A 23796-nucleotide genomic window follows, 5' to 3' on the forward strand; every position below is an offset into this window, starting at 1 on the left:
GTTTTTCCACCTCTTGTCCCATATTTTCACTGCCCACATTTTTCAGGCAATTCCAACCATTCCACCTTCAAATCATTTTTTCCCCCGTACAAACTCCCTGTTTTCCAAAAATTCCAGGAATTCCGAAATACCAATCCTCCATTCAAACTGTTAAGACATATTCAAATTTTACAATTCCCCAAATTCTAAAACGTTTGAGTCATTTTTTAACCGATTCGGAGCTTCCCAGGAATCCCCAGAATGGCAGTTTTCCCACCTCTTGTCCCAAAGTTTTCAATATCCATATTTTTTTAGCCAATTCCAACCATTACACCTTTGAATCATTTTTTTTTTGGTATAAATTCCCGGTTTTTCTTGAAATTCCAGGAATTCCTGAATACCAATTCTGAATTGAAACTGCTATGTCAACCATTTTCCACCTATTCGAAATATTCCAACACCAACCCATTCATATATTCTAAAGACAATTGAGCTAGTATCAATCAATTCAAAAATTCCTGGTTTTCTTGAAACTCCCAAATTTCCAGGAAATTCCCATTCAATTAAAGAGAAATTTTACAATTTCTACAATGCCCAAAATTCTCAAAATTGTACCTCATTTTTTACTCGATTTGGAGCTTTCCACTATCCACCCACAATACTCTTATGAGATATCGAAGGCAAAACATGTTTTCCCCATCAAATCATTTTCTTTAGTCCTGCCACTATATTTTAAGGGGTCCTGCCACGATTTTTTTACGTGGTCTGCTGTATTATTTTATGTCTTCCTGACACATAATTTTATGTGGTCCGCCGCATTATATTATGTGGTCCTGCCACAATATGTTATGTGGCCCGCTTCGTCATTTTACGTGGCCTATCAAATCATTTTCTTTAGTCCTGCCACTATATTTTAAGAGGTCCTGCCACTATTTTTTACGTGGTCTGCCATATTATTTTACATGGTCTGCTGTATTATTTTATGTCTTCCTGCCACATAATTTTACGTGGTTCGCCGCATTATATCATGTGGTCCTGCCACAATATTTCTTGTGGCCCGCCTGATAATTTTAGGTGACCTATCAAATCATTTTCTTTAGTCCTGCCACAATATTTTATGTGGTCCTACCACGATATTTTATGTGGTCCTGCCACGATATTTTATGTGGTCCTGCCACGATTTTTTACATGGTCTGCCATACTATTTTATGTCTTCCTGCCACATAATTTTATGTAGTCCGCCGCATTATTTTATGTGGTCCTGCCACAATATTTCTTGTGGCCCGCCTCATCATTTTAAGTGGCCTATCACATAATTTTTTGTGGTCCCACCACAATATTTTATGTGGCCTTTCAAAACATTTTTTGTGGTCCTTACGCATTATTTAATCTCTCCCTCTGCATCATTTTATGTGGTCCGGCAAACTATTTTTTAAGTTTTTCCTTGCTTCCTTCCATTGTCCAAAGAGAGCACAAACTCCCAAGTCCAATTCCTCGTGTGTCAAACATACTCGGCCAATAAAGATGACTCCGGTTAATTCACGTGGCCCTGTACCACGAATTGATTAACAAGGACCCCGACTTAAACAAGTTGAAAAACTTATTCGGGTGTTACCATTTAGTGGTCAATTGTACGGAATATGTACTGTACTGTGCAATCTACCAATAAAAGTTTCAATCAATCAAAAAGCGTCATTTGATGTCATATGCCGCCTTATAGAAACTCGGTCTTGCATCCAATCGTACTTACGTACTTATTCACTTTAATACTGATGCTGCAAGAAGCATACCAAGTAATCCACAATATGGTAGTAACACTTGTAGTCATCAAGAATAGCTTCCATTTATATTTATACATTTATACTCACTCTAGCGTGTGGCGACTTGTCCAGGGTGTACCCCGCCTTCCGCCCGATTGTAGCTGAGATAGGCGCCAGCGCCCCCCGCGACCCCGAAAGGGAATAAGCGGTAGAAAATGGATGGATGGATGGACACATCTGCCATACAGTATTGGGACGACACTTAATATCGACACAGTCGATATTTGGGTCGGTCCGCCACTGCCAGTAGTCTCTATTGGGGCGTGTGCGCAGCAAACACACGCACGCGCGGTGCGTGCGCGCGCATCCTCAGGTGGCGGGCGGTTTATACACACTCCACATCACCTGTGACACACACACGCCGGGAGCTCCTGCGAGCGGGGTTCCGGATCCTAACACAGACCTCCCTGTTCAGCGTTGCTCTCGCCGGGCCGGAGGACGACTTTCTCGGGCTTGAAGCAGCTCCTTCCACTCGGCATCTCCTCACCGGCGGCGGGACGACGACAAAGTGACGACGGTAAGCTACTTCCGGTTGTTGACTTTTTGTTGTCGCCCTGCTCCTCTTTGCATGGGTGTGTTTGACATCAACTCCAAGTACATTTACTCCCTTTTCTGTCACTTTATTGTCATTTTCAGGGCTGAGAATGTAAATGTTTCCGGCTTTTGCTCCCCTTAATGAGAACAGATGTGACGTCACACAGGATTAATAATGGCAAACAATGAGGTCGCTGGGCTCCCTTTACCATCTATTCCAGGGGTATCAAACATACGGCCCGAGGGGCTGGATCACGCCCGCGAACAGGTTTTATTCGGCCCACGGGATGAGTTTGCTAAATATAAAAATTAAGCTAAAATTTATGAGTGAAAGAAACAGCTGTTCTAAATGTGTCCACTAGATGTCGCAATAGCAATTCCTTGTATCTTTGTAGATCAGTGGTTCTCAACCTTTTTTCAGTGACCCTGTGAACATTTTTTTTAAATCAAGTACCCCCTCATCAGGGCAAAGCATTTTTGGTTGAAAAAAAGAAGTAAAATACAGCAGTATGTCATCAGTTTCTGATTTATTAAAGGCCTAGTGAAACCACGCAGTCTGATAGTTTATACATCAATGAGGAAATATTAACATTGCAACACATGCCAATACAGCCTTTTTAGTTTACTAAATTACAATTTGAAATTTCCCGGGAGTTTCTTTTTCGAAAAGTCGTGTAATGATGACGTGTACGCAAGACGTCATGGGTTTTTAGGAAGTATGAGCGCTACGCACACACACAGCTAAAAGTCGTCTGCTTTAACGGCATAATTGCAAGTGAAAATAAAATTTGCTTTTCACTCTAAATTGTCTATGACTGACCCTCAAAATTCATCCTCCGGGGCATAGAGTCCGATGTTGTCCAAATCACAAGAGTCTTCACAGTTTTTCCCCCGTCCTCCAATCATTTGTGGCAGCTTTGGTGGTTCTTTGGTCAAAATGTTGCATAGATTATGTTTTACAGATCATCTTCAAGCCGCTTTCTGATCACCTCTTTAGGTGGGTGGTCTTATTTACGTGCCTCCACTTTGACAGCGTCTTCTCCCTGCCAATGTCATAACTGCCATTTCACGGTCCTTAAACACACACCATAATAATACTTGTATTTTGAAGCACGATTTGTCTGTCTACAGTAGCTGTGATACTCCCACATTACATCATGTTTACTAGTATCATATTGCAGTCCACACATATCTATTACGTGTGATTGCCATCTACTGGTCACACTTATCATTACACCATGTACAAAATAAAATAGCTTTGAGGTCGGTAAGCACAACAATCAAACTTATTCCGTACATTAGGCGCACCGAGTTATAAGGCGCACTGTCGATTGTTGAGAAAATGAAATGATTTTAAGTGCGCCTGTCCGAAAAATGGGGGAATCTATGCAACATTTTGAACAAAGAACCACCATTACTTGTTATGTAGACCAGTGGTCCCCAACCTTTTTGTAGCCGCGGACCGGTCAACGCTTGATAATTTGTCCCGCGGGGAGGGGGATTTTATTTTTTGGGTTGGTGCACTAATTGTAAGTGTAAGTGTTTTTTATGTTGATTTAATAAAAAAATTAAAAATAGAAAAAATTAATAAATTCTTCTGCGGCCCGGTGGTTGGGGACCACTGATGTGGACCACAAAGAAGTGTTTTAAATGTAAAAAAAGAATATCCTGATTTGACCCCTTCAATGTGCCTTATGGTGCGAAAAATACAGTATTTGCTGTTTACGAATTCATCAATCCGGTAAATTTCAATGTTTTGATCCAATATTCTCCAATCTTTATCCAACATTATGTATTTTTCGGACTGACCTATTTAGTTAGTGAACAAAGCGTACTTTTGTACTTATTTCCGCATATTTCTGCACAACAACTCGGATATGGTAACGCTGGTGAGCAGTAGAGAATATGGAGTGATTTTTGGTGCAGAGCATATTTTGCTTTACTCATTATTGATGTATTTATTGCCACTTTACGTTGTATAATTGTTTATGATATTCCCAGTTCATTTAATCATCTATTATTAACACTCTGTCAATATCTACTACATCTATTTGTGTTTGACTTTTTCTTCTGCTGTTACCGAATAGCATTATTTTATTTTTTTCTGAGATTCATGTATGTATGTATGTATTTATGTATGTGTGGATATATATATATGTATGTATTTATGTGTGTATATATGTATACTTTTATTAAACCATCTCCTAAATGTATTAATTTCTTATTTTATTATATGTACTAGCCTCTGTGTGATCTCTCCTGAACAAAATGCATTAAGCTGGAGCTTAGAACTCCATATTACAGTTGGATGTTAAGAATGAACAGGAGTTGTTTCTAACACACCTGGGGAAGTTGCCAAGCCCAGAACGAAGCCCGTCAGTCGAATGCTTGATGTAAGATGGCGAGCAACAAGCACACTTGTCTGCAGGCAATGTGAGCTGCTCAGTAAACATGAAGGACATGTGACGAGGGGTTAACCTCAGGCTTAGGGTGTGCTGATGGGAAGTGTTAGTTTAAAAGTGGGCGGAGCCACATCTTGCTCCCTGCAGAGACCCTTAAACACATCATGTGATTTGTGGGAATGTTTTGGGGCGATTAGGAAGACTTGAGGGTAGGAGCTTACCACTCAATGCTTTTTAGTTTTGAGAGAATATAGGTCGTGAAGGTGTTGTGCACACGCTGACGTGTGGTTAAAAAACAAAAAAACAGCTTTAACACAGAAAACAATGCACAGTATTTGGCATTTCCATTCAAATGATGACTATATTTATAAAACTCCCATTTTTACAGGTATTTCTCACAGTGTCAATGTCTGGCGGCACCTGTTGGCCCCGGCAAGCAATGAACACTTTATAATAGGACTGTCTTTGAACCTTGCATGTCGTCACGACTCCAGTCGATGGCATTGTACCTGTGGCGGGGGGGCGTGGTCAACATGCCGCCATCATATAATTTGCATAATCTGCTGTGAATCATATTTCTTATTTAAAAAGGCTAACCAAATTTATACATATATTTAAAACACATTTGTTTTATTAATCATCAGTATTAACTTATATTTTTGTTATATAACATAGTTTCATTGTTGCAAGTTATTGTACTAAGTACTTTGTTGTACTTCTCCAATCCTTATGGTCACTTTTTCTTTATTAAAAACGACCAGCAACAAATGTAGCATCTTTTTCCGGTGTCATTGTGGACTGTGGACGCCAAAACGTTCACCGACGTCACACTCTCTTCGCCTTGCACGCTCGTCAATAGCGCGCAAATAATAGGCTATATATGTCCACTGGTACTGTAACGACCATCTGGTGTTAATGTTTATGTTTGTGTATTATTGATTTTAATCTTCCCACGATCGTGAACACGCCATGTTGGCGGAGAATGTGGAAGAGTTGTCGTATTTTTAGGAGTTGGAATTGGGCTGGTTGTTAGCATAAATTTGGCAATAGAAAATGAAAAAGAATGTTAGACTTAGTGTGACTTATTCTGGATGCTGAAATACAACATATTTCTTTCATTTGTTTCCGTGTAAAAACACGTCATTTTAAAGTTGTGTCGGCTTTTATTTTGTCATGGCGGCTAATGCATTAAAGGGAAACCCTGTCGTAACTCTGTTTACCAACACAGCTCATGCACGCGGCCTGGCCTGCCAGACAATAAGAAGATATAGCAGGAGGGATCAGTGTTGCCAACTTAGCGGGGATTCAACGGTATACTAGGGGTGTAGCGGTTAAAGTGTTTGTATTCTGATTTTGTGGTACAAAGGCGGACTTAATTCATGTTTTTAAAGGCCAAAGTATTTTCTGCGGTAACGGCGATCCAGACATGCAGATAATAGGATTGTCCCTTTCAGGAGGGCAGAGTTCTCCCAGATTCTTTAGTTCTAAGGTTGTCTTCAATGATGAGGTGACTAGAATTGAAATTGAACAATTCATTCTACAAAATAGGAGTAAGTACCAAGTAAACAACAGAAACACCAGGTCTGGAACTAACGAGATCAAAGCAATCTCTCTAATCGCTTCCCGTCTTCCCAGATTTTTGTCCCGCCTTGGCATGATTTGAAAGCGAAACTTAACTTCCTCCACTCTCTCTCAGCAAGCCATGACGTCATAAATAATGATATGTGTGTGAGAGTGCTTACACAACACAGGGTGTATTCATTGTGTTGTCTTCTTCTAGCAGAATGGAGGTTAAGGTGTTATTTATGTGGCCATATTTATATCGCTATATTTATATTGCTATATTTATATTGCTATATTTATATGGCTGTTTATGAATGACTATTTACATGGCTATATTTATGTGGTTATATTTATATTGCTATATTTATATGGCTGTATTTAAATGATTATATTTATAGGGCTATATTTATATGGATAGAGTATATGGCTATATTTATATGGCTATATTTCTACCGTTATATTTATGGCTGTTTTTAAATTATTATTTATGTGGCTATATTTATATGGCTGTATTTAAATGACTATATTTATAGGGCTATATTTATATGGATGTATTATATGGCTATATTTATATTAGTATATTTATATGGCTATATTTATATCACTATATTTATGTGGCTGTATTTAAATCACTATATTTACAGGGCTATATTTATATGGATATATTATATCGCTATATTTATATTGGTATATTCATATGGCTATATTTTAAACACTATTTACATGGCTATATTTATGTGACTGTATTTATGTGGCTATATTTATTTAGCTGTATTTAAATGACTATATTTATAGGGCTACATTTATACGGATATAGTATATGGCTATATTTATATGGTTATATTTCTATCATATTTATTTGGCTGTTTTTTAAATTGACTGTTTTTAAATGACTATATTTATATGGCTATATTTATGTGGCTATATTTATGGGTCTATATGGCTGTATATAAATGACTATATTTATAGGGCTATATTTATATGGATATATTATATCGCTATATTTATATTGGTATATTTATATGGCTATATTTATATGGCTGTATTTATGTGGCTATATTTATATGGCTGTATTATAGGGCTATATTTATACGGATATAGTATATGGCTATATTTCTATCGTTTTATTTATATGGCTGTTTTTAAATGACTATATTTATATGGTTATATTTATGTGGGTATATCTATATGGGTGTATTGAATAGACTATGTTTATATGGATATATTATATTGCTATATTTATATTGGTGTATTTATACGGCTATATTTATATCACTTTATTTATATGGCTATATTTATGTGGCTCTATTTATATGGCTGTATTTAAATGACTATATGGATATATTATATTGCTATATTCATATTGGTATATTTATATGGCTAAAATTTTATATCACTATATTTTTATGGCTTTATGTATGTGGCTATATTTATATGGCTGTATTTGAATGACTATATGGATATAATGCTATATTCATATTGGTATATTTATAAGGCTAAAATTTTATATCACTATATTTATATGGCTATATTTATGTGGCTATATTTATATGGCTGTATTTAAATGACTATATGGATATAATATATCGCTATATTCATATTGTTATATTTATATGGCTATATTTATATTGTTATAGTTATATCAATATATTGATGTGGCTATATTTATAAGGCTGTATTTAAATGACTATATTTATAGGGCTGTATATATATGGATATATTAATACTATATTTATATCAGTGTATTTATATGGCTATGTTTATATCGCCAATTGACAAGGGATAACAAATTTTCGGAAACATTGGTAGAGTCAAAGATTAAAGCACACATCACTCTTCTCAAGGAGCACAGGGTGCTGCTGTAGTTGACTTGTTCAAGACTTAAAAAGCAGGTGTTGATTAAATAGACTTCCCTGCTGTGAGATGTGACATGATATTGGTGGTGTACAACCTCTGGTGCTTATAAAAAATGGTCATAAACAATGTATGTTTTCACATCTTTATTTACTCCAATTACGTATACTACCAATGAATACTGGTATTGATAAAGAATATGACGATAAAACCCCAACTATATACATCTCTACACATAGGTGACTCTGTCTTGCGTGTGACATAAAAAAACACTAAAATAAGCGAAAGAAAAGAGCTTATGTGTATTCCCAAACCGATCTATTTTGGATTTTCAGTTTTTGTGTCTGCCACTGCATCCATTAAAGTACAGCCATCATAAACTATAGTATTAAATGGATAAAGTGTTGCAATTGAGCAATATTATCTTTCTATGTTGTAAATTTGTCATGACTCTGTATTCCTAATGAAGTGGAATCAATATATCCGACACAAATGATATAAATGTGCTTTTAATACGAACATGTTGGTGACACATTCTCGCTATGACCTGTAAATTTGATCGCGACAAGCGAAGAAAGGCGTCCTCAATGTGGCATCATTTCTAAATCACAAATACTCTCCTCCATGGCAAAACATTTCCTACAAGTAACATTATCACTGTAAGACTAGAGAACTAGGGATAGCTAAATATTGTAATTACACACTGTTGGAGGATTTCAAAAATATAGCTAAATACTAACCTAAGGTTGGGCAGATCAATTATAAACATCAATAGTAACCATACCAGTTATTATTGACTATATGTTCGATACTAAATTAATAAACACATTTTTTGTTGTTTTTGTAATTGTTAAAAAAACTTAGGAAAAAAGCGCCAATAGTAGTTATTTTGTTTTTTGTTTTTTCCCGCTTCTTACTTTATTACTAATGTTGTGTATACGATATTCCAATATTGTCCAACTCTTAATTGCTGATTCCGATATCAACTGATACCGATATATACAGTCGTGGAATTAACACATTATTATGCCTAATTTTGTTGTGATACCCCGGTGGATGCATTAAACAATGTAACAAGGTTTTCTAACATAAATACCTCAATTTATGGAAAAAAATGCCAACATGGCACTGCCATATTTATTATTGAAGTCACATAGTGCATTATTTTTTTAACATGCTTCAAAACAGCAGCTTGGAATTTGGGACGTGCTCTCCCTGAGAGAGCATGAGGAGGTTGAGGTAGGTGGGGTTGGGAGGGCAGGGTTGAGGTGTGTGGGGGGGTGTATATTGTAACGTCCCGGAAGAGTTAGTGCTGCAAGGGGGTCTGGGTATTTATTCTGTTGTGTTTATGTAGTGTTACGGTGCGGATGTTCTCCCGAAATTTGTTTGTCATTATTGTTTGGTGTGGGTTCACAGTGTGGCGCATATTTGTAACAGTGTTAAAGTTGTTTATACGGCCACCCTCAGTGTGACCTGTATGGCTGTTGACCAAGTATGCCTTGCATTCACTTATGTGTGTGAAAAGCCGTAGATATTATGAGACTGGGCCGGCATGCAAAGGCAGTGCCTTCTAAGATTTATTGGCACTCTGTACTTCTCCCTACGTCCGTGTACGTAGCGGCGTTTTAAAAAGGTATACATTTTACTTTTTGAAACAGATACCGATAAATTCCGATATTACATTTTAAAGCATATATAGGCCGATATCGGCATTCCGATATTATCGGACATTTCTAATAAAAGGTAATAAGAAAATTATTTAAATATTTGATATTGTTACATGGCGAGCCTGTTTTTTTGTCTGATTATAATTGTGATCAAAAATGGATAATTTAATGACGCTGAAAATGGCCGATACTGCCTGTGTAACTACTTAGTATTGTATTGATATCCACATTTGTCGACTAATGTAAATTATCCAAACAACAGAGGATTAAGTGATTATTAGATTTACATCAAAGTGTAGATAAATAAACAATAGATTAATACAAGTTTTGAGGAATTACGTAATATGTTACTGCATACGTCAGCAGCTAAATTAGGACACTTTGAAACCCATTTTTAAATGGTTCTATTATGTACATAAATAATATATGTCATTATCGAAAGAGACTGCGATATATAACGGAGATTTTAGGCCATATCGCCCATCCCTATTTGTGTATTGCTTCATTAAATAGAAGAAAACAAATTCCCATCAAATAGAAAACCTCCACCAAGGCTAAACCTCCTTTATTTGACAGCGCCATTTACAAACCCCAAAACCATTGAAGTTGATACGTTGTGTAAATGGTAAATAACAACCGAATACAATGATTTGCAAATCATTTTCAACTTATATTCAATTAAATAGACTGCAAAGACAAGATACTTAACGTTCAAACTGGTAAACTTTATTTTTTGCAAATATTAGCTCATTTGGAATTTGATGCCTGCAACATTTAAAAAAAAAATCGGTCTCAAGTGGCAAAAAAGACTGAGAAAGTTGGGGAATGCTCATCAAGCACTTATTTGGAACACCCCACAGGTGAACAGGCTAATTGGGAACAGGTGGGTGCCATGATTGGGTATAAAAGCAGCTTCCATGAAATGCTCAGTCATTCACAAACAAGGATGGGGCAAGGCTCACCACTTTGTGAACAAATGCGGGAGCAAATTGTCCAACAGTTTAAGAACAACATTTCTCAATCAGCTATTGCAAGGAATTTAGGGATTTCACCATCTACGGTCTGTAATATCATCAAAAGGTTTAGAGAATCTGGAGAAATCACTGCACGTAAGCGGAGAGGTTAAAAACCAACATTGAATGCCTGTGACCTTCGATCCCTCGGGCGGTATTGCATCAAAGAGCGACATCAGCGTGTAAAGGAGTTCACTACATGGGCTCAGGAACACTTCAGAATACCACTGTCAGTAACTACAGTTCGTCGCCACATCTGTAAGTGCAAGTTAAAGCTCTACTATGCAAAGCGAAAGCCAGTTATCAACAACACCCAGAAACGGCGCCGGCTTTGCTGGGCCCGAGCTCATCTAATATGGACTGATGCAAAGTGTAAAAATGTTCTGTGGTCTGATGAGTCCACATTTCAAACTGTGCACGTCGTGTCCTCCGGACCAAAGACGAAAAATAACATTCAGACTGTTATAGGCGCAATGTTAAAAAGCAAGCATCTGTAGTGGTATGGGGGTGTATTAGTGCACAAGGCATGGGTAACTTACATATCTGTGATAGCGGCAATAATTCTGAAAGGTACATACAGGTTTTGGAGCAACATGTGCTGCCATCCAAGCAACGTTATCATGGACGCCTCTGCTTATTTTAGCAAGACAATGCCAAGCCACGTGTTACAACAGCGTGGCTTCACAGTAAATGAGTGCGGGCACTAGACTGGCCTGCCTGTAGTCCAGACCTGTCTCCCATTGAAAATGTGTGAAGCGTCAAATACAACAACTGAGACCCCGGACTGTTGAACAACTTAAGCTGTACATCAAGCAAGAATTCCATCTGAAAAGCTTCAAAAATTGGTTTCCTCAGTTCCCAACATTCACTGAGTGTTGTTAAAAGGAAAGGCCATGTAACACAGTGGAAAAAATGCTCCTGTGCCAACTTTTTTGTAAGGTGTTGCTGCCATTAAATTCCAAGTTAATGATTATTTGCAAATAAAAAAGTTTCTCAGTTAGAACATTAAATATCTTGTCTTTGCAGTCTATTCAATTGAAAATAAGTTGAAAAGGATTTGCAAATCATTGCATTCTGTTTTTATTTACCATTTACACAACGTGCCAACTTCACTGGTTTTGGGTTTTGTAGAACATCTGGATGTGCATCCCTGCCACAAAGGTGGAAACAATTCTTAAAATCTGCACCAGACTTTAAAGACATGTTCCTTCCCTGTTTTTATGGAAATCGTTTTTTGCATAATCTCTCGAAACATGTCCTTCCTGTCTTCCAGCTTCCACACGAGGTGTCTGACAGAGCTATCGTAATACGTGTGGTGGTTTTGACAGATCTACTTCCTCCAGTCCTGTGTAATAAAGACATCTCGCTGGCCCCGGAGGCTTTCTTATGGCCAGTTAAAAGCGGAACTATCTCACCGCTTTAGCTGCTAATGGGGCCTTGCTGGCAGCCGAGTCTCCAGGGAGACGGTTCTCATCAAAAAGCCCGAGCCGCACCGATTGGTGGGCAGTTTGTGTGCGGTGTTACACTGATGGACAGACGGCCTCCTGTAATTTCATCGCACAACTCGCTCACTGACATCTGTTTCAGCTTGAAACGTCATTGATGCTGGTTCCTTTTACAATCGTGTCTTGAAAAGGTATCAAACACACATCCGCAGAACTCTTACCATTGCAAAAACGAGAAGTTTTGAATTTGATTTCAAAGTTATATCATAAAACATATCACACGTCCTCAAATGACATTACATTCTTACATGCTCACCTTCATTATTATTTGACGGCCTGCCATAAATAAATTCCACAATTAAATTTGGCGCTACCTGTTACTCTCCCACTTATAAATACATGATAATGTAACTGTGTGTTAGGCAGTCACTCTGCCTTTGAACTAGGGATAGGTGATATGGCCTTTTTTAATATCTCGATATTTTAGGCCATATTGCGATACACGATATATACCTCAATATTTTCCCTTAGCCTTGAATGAACACTTGATGCATACAATCACAGCAGTATGATGATTCTATGTGTGAATTAAAACATTCTTGTTCATACTGCATTAATATATGCTCATTTCAAACTTTCATGCAGAGAAAACACAACTAAGTCAATTTAGCACAACTGTATATGTTAAACAGTTATTAGGCAGTGGCACAAAAATTCATGTCATTTCAAAACAGAAAGTGCAAAATTGTCAGAGACATTTTAAAACAAGCTATTCGTGCACTTTTGTGCATGATGCCACTATGATGACATATCAAAACACCACTAAATTAAAGTGCACTTTTTGTACAGAACGCCACTGCAAACTTTTAAAACAAATAAAGTGCACTTTTGTACACGATGTCACACAAGATATTTCAATAACTGTCAAATAAAAATGAGCTTCATAATAGGAAATCAAATCACTATGTGGTAGGTTACTGCGGACATAATCTGCTTCTGTTGGTGACTATTTCTTACATACGGTGTTGATCTGGAAATGTTTGCCTCAGCATTTTGTTGGTGTGGGTGTGTGGCACCGAATGGAGATGTTGACATGCGGAGTAATCACTCTTCATTCTCTAGCGGGTGACTTTTCAAATGATGCTACATATTAGCAGTAATACTACTTTTTGTAGCAACACTTTTGCCCCACACTTGACAAATTACGGTTGTCTGTTCGACCATATTTGTTCTGTTTTTCTTGGGAATTAATTCTTCCTTCATTTGTTACCAGAGTCGCACCTTCGTTCTCATGTTTTGCCACTCGCACCACAGCTAATGTTACCCATGCTGCTACCTCGCTGCTCGGCGAGGGCGTGTACGTCTGTGACGTATGACGTGACAGTATGTGACGTGTAAGAAGGTGCACTGGTTGTCTGTGACAAAGAGAGACAAGAAACAGTGAGAAGAGCCTGTAGTCTAATGCCAGCAGCTAAAAGCAACTGCGTGAGAATGTATACTCGAATATCACAAAATAGTCATTTTCTATATTGAGACAAACACGCGATATATCGAGTATATCGATATATCGCCCAGCCCTACTTTGAACACCTCATACGCACCTGGTCTGCCAGAGAATAAGAAGACGTGGCAGGAGGGCTCAGTGTTGCCAACTAGAAAAGAAGCAACAGAAAATGGTTTATGTAAATATATATTTATATATATGTGTGTGTGTGTGTGTGTATGTGTGTGTATATATATATATATATATATATATATATATATGTATATATATGTATATATATATATATATATATATATATATATATATATATATATATATATATATATATATATATGTATATATATGTATATGTGTGTGTGTATATATATGTGTATATATATATATATATGTATATATATTTCTTAACGTTTTAATTTGGATTTTTTTTTGTTATGTTTTTTGATGGCAGCACAGTGTAAGAGGGGTTAGTGCGTCTGCCTCACAATACAAAGGTCCTGAGTAGTCCTGGGTTCAATCCCAGGCTTGGGATCTTTCTGTGTGGAGTTAGCATGTTCTCCCCGTGAATGGGTGGGTTCCCTCCGGGTACTCCGACTTCCTCCCACTTCCAAAGACATGCACCTGGGGATAGGTTGATTGGCAACACTAAATGGTCCATAGTGTGTGAATTTGAGTGTGAATGTTTTCTGTCTATCTGTGTTGGCCCTGGGATGAGGTGGCGACTTGTCCAGAGTGTACACCGCCTTCCGCCCAAATGTGGCTGATAGGCTCCGGCACCCCCTGCGACCCCAAAGGGAATAAGCGTTAGAAAATGGATGGATGGATGAACGTTTTTTTGCTCAAATGCGTCATGGCCAATGATGCAAGTTAGACATCATCTAGTCGGGAGCAATTCATTACTTAGGGATTGAACGATCTGACAAAGTAAAGTCACAGTTTTATGTACCCTAATATTTAACAAAAAATATTAAGGTACATTAAACATATGTTTCTGGTTGAAGTTTTGTTCTTAAATAAAATAGTGAACATACAAGGCAACTTGTCTTTTAGTAGTAAGTAAACAAACAAAGGCTCCTAATTATTCTTCTGATGTATGCAGTTACATATTGTGTCATTTATCTATCCAACACTTCTCTTTTCTAAAGTAAATGTGTACAGCAGATATGATCATCTACATCAACTATATGATTTGCCTGAGTGGCTGGACAGGACATATTGGGGGGGAAAAAAAAGAATCCTATCGTTTTTTTGATTTTTTTAAATCATTATAAATTCATTATAAGTATCGCAATTCATTCGCCCATCCCAACCACGCAGGGAGGGGGGGAGGGGGGGGGGTTTGGTGCTCGCGGGGTGTATAACATAGTCAGGAATTATCATGGATGCAAAGGATTCTGGGTATTTGTTGTGTTGCGTTTGTTGTGTTACTGTGAGGATATTCTCCCGAAATGTGTTTGTCATTCTTCTTTTGTGAGGGTTCACAATGTGGCGCATATTAGTAGGAGTGTTAAAGTTGTTTATATCACAACCGTCAGTGTACTCTGTGTCACCCAGTATGCCTTGCAATCTCATACATGTGCCCGATAGAAACAGCAAAATGCATGTGTCCGGTCGGCACGCAAATAGCATTCCGTGAATGGCGGGCATGATGACGTTCAAGAGGACGCAAATAGCATTCCGTGAATGGCGGGCGCGATGACGTTCAAGGGGAACGTTACTCTTATATATAATATCACAGCACGCCCATTATATTGTAGTCCGAGTGAAAATTAGAGAACGTTGACTCCGGGTGATTTCCGGGAGAGGCATTGAATTCCGGAATCTCCCCGCAACAATCTGGGGGGTCGGCAATTGTGCAGCTGAGCCGCATCAGAGTTGCCAAAGAGCCGCATGCGGCTCCGTAGCCGCGGGTTGCCGACCCCTGTCTTAAGGTATTCATGTGTGATTTCCACATGTAGAAGAATGAGATCACTCGTCTCCATGTTTCCAGTGGTTAGCTCAGAGTTATGAAACCCCTTTATTTTGAAGCTGGCTGTGGCGCGTTCTTTCTGACGTCATTTCCTGTGTGGGTCGCGTTTTTTTTTGGCGTTACTTCCTCTCCAAACTCCGTATGTTGACAATCAATGAGCACACAAAGCTAAGTGCTGGAGATTTAAGAAATACAAGGTGCACTCACCCGTGTAGAAATTTGTCCAGGGGGGATCCTTAAACGATGGTTTAGTGTGGCTGAAACGGGGCTCAGGCTAAATAATTATTTGTTTAAGGGGTCATCCGGCTTAGTGTAGACATAGCCTTAGTTTATGGAATAATGTACTTAATCATGAAAATGAAACCCAATGTTATTAAAAAAGTATTGATTTTGAATCAAAAATTGTTTTGAATCGAGAATCGATTCTGAATCGAATTGTTAGCCCCATGAATCGATTTGAATTGTTGTGGGGCGTTCATCCTCCGCTGTTGCCATTTCAAATACAAAGTAGCGTCTAGTTCAAACTAGGATTGTACGGTATACTGGTACTAATAAAGTATTGTGGTACTAATCAATTAAAACCGGTACTTTACTGCCTTTGAAAAGTACCATCTTTCATCTGTGGCTGGGGCTCATGATGGTGACTGTGTCAAAACGCACACACAAAGTACATACAAGCAATAAAATCTTGGAGAGGAGGAATGGCAAAAACGACAACTCTACTGGTTAATAAAGAGAATGGTGAAGTACAATATGTAGGTATTTGGACTTCAAAACTAAGACTTAAGGTGACACTTTAAACAAGGAAGCGTCGCGCTTTAAGTGTTGCTTTAAAACACACCTTGCCAAATGTGGCGATTATTATTAGCACCTTTGCTTCAAACTAAGGTAAACATTTAAATAATAATCTGCACATGGAGTTATACAGCGTGACGGGTAATGATGTAGTTGTTACACCTGTCCTGCTGTTCGGCTCCGGTGCAGACTGTAATCGAAAAGCACATGGTAGATGTTCCTTTCGATTCACTTTACCCCGCAATGGGTCTGCTAAGATCCGCTTTCTGGTCAGAATTCGAGGCCGGCAATTTGTGACAATTTGCTTGCATTATTATTAGTTTGATAACACACACCACTTTTTGAGAAAATGAAATTATTTTAGTCGCGCTTACGGTCCGAACGATACAGTATCATTACTGTCCTCAAAGCAGAAATGACATCCAATGATTGATGGGGTAACTATTCTTGGGTTTCCATGGACCACGACTGCCCCTCAGGGCTTTCTTGCAAGACTGCTTGATGTCACCTGACCAACATTCCAGCAAAGCCCACATGACTGACAACTGAGCTTGTGCCTTTTCAATAATGAATACTGTAATATGGACTATTATGAAGCAAATATAGTACATAGAACAATCTAGTTCTGCTTCATTCCACTGCCTTCAACTTTTTTAGCAGCCACTTTTTTAAACAAGCTTGCCGTGGTTTCTCTTCAGTAGACCCAACCTTTTTATGTCCTCAATAGGGGTATCGGTACCAAAATGTATTGTGATACTTTTCAATACTTTTGTAATTCAACGCCACCACAAAAATGTCATTATTGGCTTATTTTTAACAAAAAATATTAGGGTACATTAAACATATGTTCCTGGTTGTAGTTTTGTTCTTAAATAAAATAGTGAACATACAAGGCAACTTGTCTTTTAGTAGTAAGTAAACAAACAAAGGCTCCTAATTATTCTTCTGATTTATGCAGTAACATATTGTGTCATTTATCTACCTATTATTTGTCAACCTTATGAAGGACAAGTGGTACAAAATGTATTATTAATCTACTTGTTCATTTACTGTTATTGTCCGCTTATTTTCTGTTTCAACATGTTCTATCTACACTTCTGTTAAAATTTAATTATCACTTATACTTCTGTTGTTTGATACTTTTACATTAGTTTTGACTGATACCACACATTTAGGTATCGATCTGATACCAAGTAGTTACAGGATCATACAATGGTCATATTTTAAGTCCTCATGTATCCATGAACATATTTTCTGAGTTTATAAACATAGTATAGGTTAAAAAAAAAAAAAAAGATTTTGTGATGATAAAAATCAGAGTAGTATCGACGAGATACGCTCCTGTACTTGGTTTCAGTACAGTGGATGTCAGGTGTAGATCCACCAATGGCGTTTGTTTACATTGTGACGCCGGTGAGCTATTGTATTCTCCTACGGTGTCGTGTCGTTTAGCTATTTTTTTTTTTTTTTTTTTCCAAGATGGCGCTGCTGTAGTGGCTGCTGTAGGCAGGAGCTCTGTGCTCTTGTGTCATCCTTTTGTGTTTCCCTCTTGTTTTCATGTCTTATTATATTTTTTTGCCTTTTGGTCCGGGACCCTTTGGGACTGTGTGACAAGGGGTGCCACTTTCGTGACCTCTGTGGTGCTTTTTTTGTGGACTTCTGGATCTGCCTCCTGGGAGCATTTTGGCCATGGGGACCAGCTGCTGGGTCTCTGCCACACCGGAGTCGCTTTGGAGGGACTGGAGGAGATGCGGATGAGGGGACAGGACTGCAGAGTTTGGAGGGACTGGAGGAGATGCAGATGAGGGAACAGGACTGCAGAGTTTGGAGGGACTGGAGGAGATGCGGATGAGGGGACAGGGCTGCGGAGCTAGCACTGAACGCTGGGACGGAGAGGCTTCGCGGTGTCTCGACTGGGTGAGTAGGTGTCGGACACCTCAGTCACCTTGGACGTATCCTCGCTCATCCATGCGGACTGGACACTGGTCGAGAGTGGAGTCTGCTGTCTCGGTTGCTTTGTTGGGTCTGCTCCTGTCTCTGGCCATCCTCCCTCCACCCCAGCGGACGATGGCGTGGAACACCGCAGAGGCCACCACAGTGCATATGTTTCTTTTACTTTTTATTCATAGCTGTATGTAGAAGTGTCTGCTTGTATCTGCTGCTTTAATGTCTTTAATGTCCTTCGTGTTCTTTGATGTTTGATGTTTCCCTCTTACACACATGGAAGAGGGCTGTGTACCATGGCTATGAGTTGTTGTTTTTTCCCTTGGCCTCAGTCTGCACCCCCTCTCCAGGGCCCAGGCTAAGACCGATTTTTATTTTATTTTATTTTAATCTTCTATTTTTTTCTCCCATCCCCCCCCTTGTTTACCTGTATCTCATCTTTTTTGTAAGGGGCGCTGGAAGCCGGCAGACCCGTCAGCGATCCTGTTCTGTCTCCCTGTAATGTTTGTCTAAACTTGAATGGGATTGTACTGAAAATTGTAATTTTCCTGAAGGAACTCTCCTGACGGAATAAATAAAGTACTATCTAATCTATCTAATCTAATCTATTCCTCGTCCTGCACGGAGGATACTTGTAAGAAACATACTTTATTTGCCGCAATCGAGACGAGGTTTAGTGATTTAGAAGTAGCTAAAACACTGTCGACTGCGGCTGGATGTTAGCCGCTAGCTCGCTAGCCAAGTTTTAAAGCACCTCTTCCTGAGGGCGTTTCAGTGTTATAACTTTACCTTTGTCTTTAGTTTTAAGCCAGAATGCGTTCATTCTCCCTTTTTGTGTCTAGACACTGTGTCTGCTTATAAGTACTCCATGATTGTGCGCTGCCGAACATGCTCCTCTGCTCGTAAAACCAGCATTGTCATGCCGTGACGAAGACATGCCTGTAAAAAATAGTGTGGGGGGGGCCGTACTTTTTAGAGGCGGTATATTACCGAGAATGATTCATTAGTATCGCGGTACTTTACTAGTACCGGTACACCGTACAACCCTTGTCCCTAATGTTTCATGAATGCATTGGAAAGTGCGTAAGCGCGTGTTTCTTCCCTGTCCAGATGGCGTCCAACGAGTTGCGGCTCCAACAACCACCGCCCCCAAAGGATGCGGCGGACCAGAACTTTGACTACATGTTCAAGCTGCTGATCATCGGCAACAGCAGCGTGGGCAAGACCTCCTTCTTGTTCCGTTACGCCGACGACTCCTTCACCTCAGCCTTCATCAGCACTGTGGGCATCGACTTCAAAGTCAAGACCGTATTCCGCAACGACAAGCGGATCAAACTGCAGATCTGGGTGAGGTCTTTCTTGTCTTTTGGGAAAGTGCAAATACGACACACTAACTGGTTTGGAATGCAAAACTTTTTTAATCTCTTAAGCATAAAAATGTTTGGCTAGGGCTTTTTTTAACTTTTTATTATCATTAATCAGGCCAACAAAATAAGACACAATAATACAATTCCAAAAGCAATTCCCAGCAACATTCAGAATTGCAATCAACAGACAAAGTGAGAGTTAGGGCTTTAAATTTATGCATATTTTTTTTTTATACACCAGGAGTATGAAAGACAATTTTTTTTCAAACTAAGCCTCTAAATTGTGCAAAAAAGAAACATGACTTCCTCGTGCTTTTAGAGCCAGTCTTACACCACACCCCCATCTTGTGTCTTGATCACACAAAGATATTACAATGTCAGGTCACATTTTCTGGCAGCTTTCCTTTTGTGCTTATTTGGAAATGACAGTGCATATTAGGGACATACTGTACAATACATCCATAATAATTGTGTAGATGCAGCCACGTGATTCCTATATTTAACTCGTGCTGCATGTCTAAGACAAACAAACGGTGTCAGTAACACAGTTGAGTTACAATCTATTTTTTTGTGTGTATTTTGATACTCTTTGATACTTTTCAAAATAAAGGAGACCAAAAATTTACTTTATTTTGACATAAAATGTTTATTGCAATTTAAGAAGAATTTTGTCCTTACATAAAATAGTGAACATACTAGACAACTTTTCTTTTAGAAGTAAGTAAACAAACAAAGGCTCCTAGTAATTAGTCTGCTGACGTTTGCAGTAACATATTTTGTCATTTATCTACCTATTATTTTGTCAACATTATGAGGGACAAGCTGTGTGAAATGAATTATTAATCTACTTGTTCATTTACTGTTGATATCTGCTTATTTTCTGTTTCAACATGTTCTATCTACACTTCTGTTAAAATGTAATAATCACTTATTCTTCTGTTGTTTGATACTTTACATTGGTTTTGGACGATACCACACATTTAGGTATCAATCCGATACCAAGTAGTTACAGGACTATACATTGGTTATTTTCAAAGTCCTCATGTGTCCAGAGACATATTTCCTGCGTTTATAAACATAATATACATTTTATATAAAACGAAAAAAGATTTTGTGACGATAAAAAATATCGATGTAATCATAGTAGTATCGCCTAGATACGCTATTGTACTTGGTGTCATTACAGTGGATGTCAGGTGTAGATCCACCCATGGTGTTTGTTTGCATTCAGGGGTGCTATCTTGCTGTTAGCGGTTAGCTATCAAATTCTCTTACAGTGTGTAGTGAGAAGCATGTTTAGATATTCCTCGTCCTGCAGGGATGATACTTGTAAGAAACATACTTTATTTGTCGCCATGGAGGCAAGGATTAGTGATTTAGAAGTAACTAAAACACTGTCGATTGTTCGCCGCTAGCTAGCTAGCCATGTTTTAAAGCACCTCTTCCTGTGGGCATTTCAGTTATATGTTATGTTTTTATGTTTTATGTTGTTATGTTTTAAGCCATAATGCATCCATTATCCCTTTTCTGTCCAAACCCTGCATCTGCTTTTTGTTACTCTGTGAATGTGCACTGCCGAACATGCTCCTCTGCTCGTAAAACCAGCAATGTCACGGCGTGACGATGCACCGTCATACCCGAAAATTGTTCCTTTTCAAACAGAGTATAGTACCGTTTTTTATTCATTAGTACTGCGATACTATACCAGTACCGGTATACCATACAACCCTACTGCTAACGCATGCAGTGACATTTTGTGTCATTTTTGATTATATTATTTTGTCAAAATTATGATGGATAATACTTGTTCATTTACTGCTAATTTTTTTTTCAACATGTTCTATCTGCATTTCTGTTAAAATGTAATAATCACTTATTCTTCTGTTGTTTGATACTTCACATAACTTTTAGGCGATACTACAAATTTGGGTATCAAGCCAACACCAAGTAGTTACAGCATCCTACATTGGTCATAATTAAAGTTACTTTGTGTCTATGGACGTACGTCCTGACTATATAAACAATTACAAAAAAAGACAAAATATTTTGTGATCATAAAAAATATCAATCGACCAGATACGGCTCTTGTACCTGATATCGTTACAGTCGATGTATGTATAGATCCAACCATTTCTTTACATTGAGCAGCACCTGCTTGCCGTTAGCAATTAGCTATTCCTCGTCCTGCAGGGATGATACGTAAGAAACGTACTTTATTCGTCGCCATGGAGACAAAGATTAGTGATTTAGAAATAGCTAAAACACTGACAACTGCGGACAGACGTTAGCCGTTAACTAGCTAGCTATGTTTTAAAGCACCTCTTGTAGATTCAGTGTGTATAGCGTCACATTTTTAATTAGTATAATTAATTATAAATAGAATAATTAGTAATTAGTATAATTAGCCACAATGCGTCTATTCTGCCTCTTAGGTTTACACGCTGTCTGCTTATAAGTAGTCCGTATGTATCTCTCTAGCTATCATTATGTATACGTATTGTTGCATTTGAACAACTGTATTGTTGAAAATAGAGGTAAACTATTGGTATTGTTCATGATCAATAGCGCTTTTTCTATTGGTATTTGTATTGCTCCAGTTTTGGTGTAAAAATGCTCATTGTCATTTCTATATTAGCATTTATTTCACTAACTGCTTATTTGCTATCACTTTTACGATCATATTTGTACATATCATATGTGCTGGTGTTGCTCCATTGTTGTTGTTGTTTTTGTTGTTATTGTTGTGTTTGCTGTTGTTGTTTTTGTCTCTCTGTCTAATCCCCCTCTTATCCCCACAATTTCCCCCTCTGTCTTCCTTTTTTCTCTTTCTATCCCCACCTGCTCTGGCCCGGCTGCACCAAATGGTAATATAAATACATTTAATAAAGTCAAATTCAAATAAGGCAACAAGAGAAGTAGCCTACACTTCTCTTTTGTAAAGTAAATCTGAACAGCCGATATGGGCATCTACATCAACTATATGATTTGCCTGAAAAGCTGGACAGGACAAAAAACAAAAGTCCGTACGTGTGCCCCTGATCGTATTACCAGCAATGTCACGTCGTGACCATGGCATGCCATGATGTCCGCAAAAAAAAAAACAACCAGTATTTTTCTGGGGCAGTCATAGTACTTCATTGGTACCGGTATACCGTACAACCTAGTTCGTACTATACGCTACCTTGTATTCGGAATGCATGTGCATGTACGAGAAAGGGAAAAATAATCAGCGTATTGACTAAAATGGCGGACTCGTGCAAAGCTTGTCCAGTAAATCTCTATCATATACGGAGATACTTGCTGAATTCACAACTGGGGAAAACACATTTGAAACAGCTTGTTATTCAGAAATATGAAAGAAGGCAAGATTGTTGGGTTGTACGGTTAACCGATACTAGTATAGTATCGCGGTACTAATCAATCAAGAACGGTACTATACTCTGTTTGAAAAGTACTGGTTTCCAATGTATTATTGTTATACTTTTTTTAACAGGCATGGCAGCGCACCGTCACGTCATGACATTGCTGGTTTTAGGAGCAGAGGAGCATGTTTGGCAGCGCAGACAGAGTGTGTTGACAGAAAAGGGAGAATGGACGCAATTTGGCTTAAAAAGTAAAGATAAAGAGGTGCTTTGAAGGGGAACATTATCAACATTTCAAAAGGGTTAAAAACAATAAAAATCAGTTCCTAGTGGCTTGTTGTATTTTTTTAATTTTTTTTCAAAATTTTACCGGTCCCCGAATATCCCTAAAAAAAGCTTTAAAGTGCTTGATTTTCGCTATTTGCGATGCGACTATCCATTTCCCTGTGACGTCATACAGTGTTGCCAATGTAAACAAACAACGGCGAATACCACAGCAAAATATTGCGACATTAGCTCAGATTCAGACTGGGATTTCAGCGCCTTAAGCGATTCAACAGATTACGCATGTATTGAAACGG

The 23796-nt window shown here is 38.3% G+C and overlaps 1 protein-coding gene across 1 annotated transcript in view; it reads left to right on the top strand.

Annotated features, from left to right (window-relative positions):
* The first annotated feature begins 2097 nt into the window (after window positions 1-2097).
* Window positions 2098-23796, top strand: part of rab3db (RAB3D, member RAS oncogene family, b) — a 61243-nt gene continuing 39544 nt past the window's right edge. The window contains exons 1-2 of the mRNA XM_061885573.1: window positions 2098-2316; window positions 19597-19833. Of these exons, the coding sequence (XP_061741557.1) occupies window positions 19597-19833 (237 nt within the window). The 5' untranslated portion in view covers window positions 2098-2316. The remainder of the gene's footprint in view (window positions 2317-19596; window positions 19834-23796) is intronic.

Source organism: Nerophis ophidion, linkage group LG23 (assembly GCF_033978795.1).
Source record: "Nerophis ophidion isolate RoL-2023_Sa linkage group LG23, RoL_Noph_v1.0, whole genome shotgun sequence".
NCBI classification, from domain to species: Eukaryota; Metazoa; Chordata; class Actinopteri; order Syngnathiformes; family Syngnathidae; genus Nerophis; species Nerophis ophidion.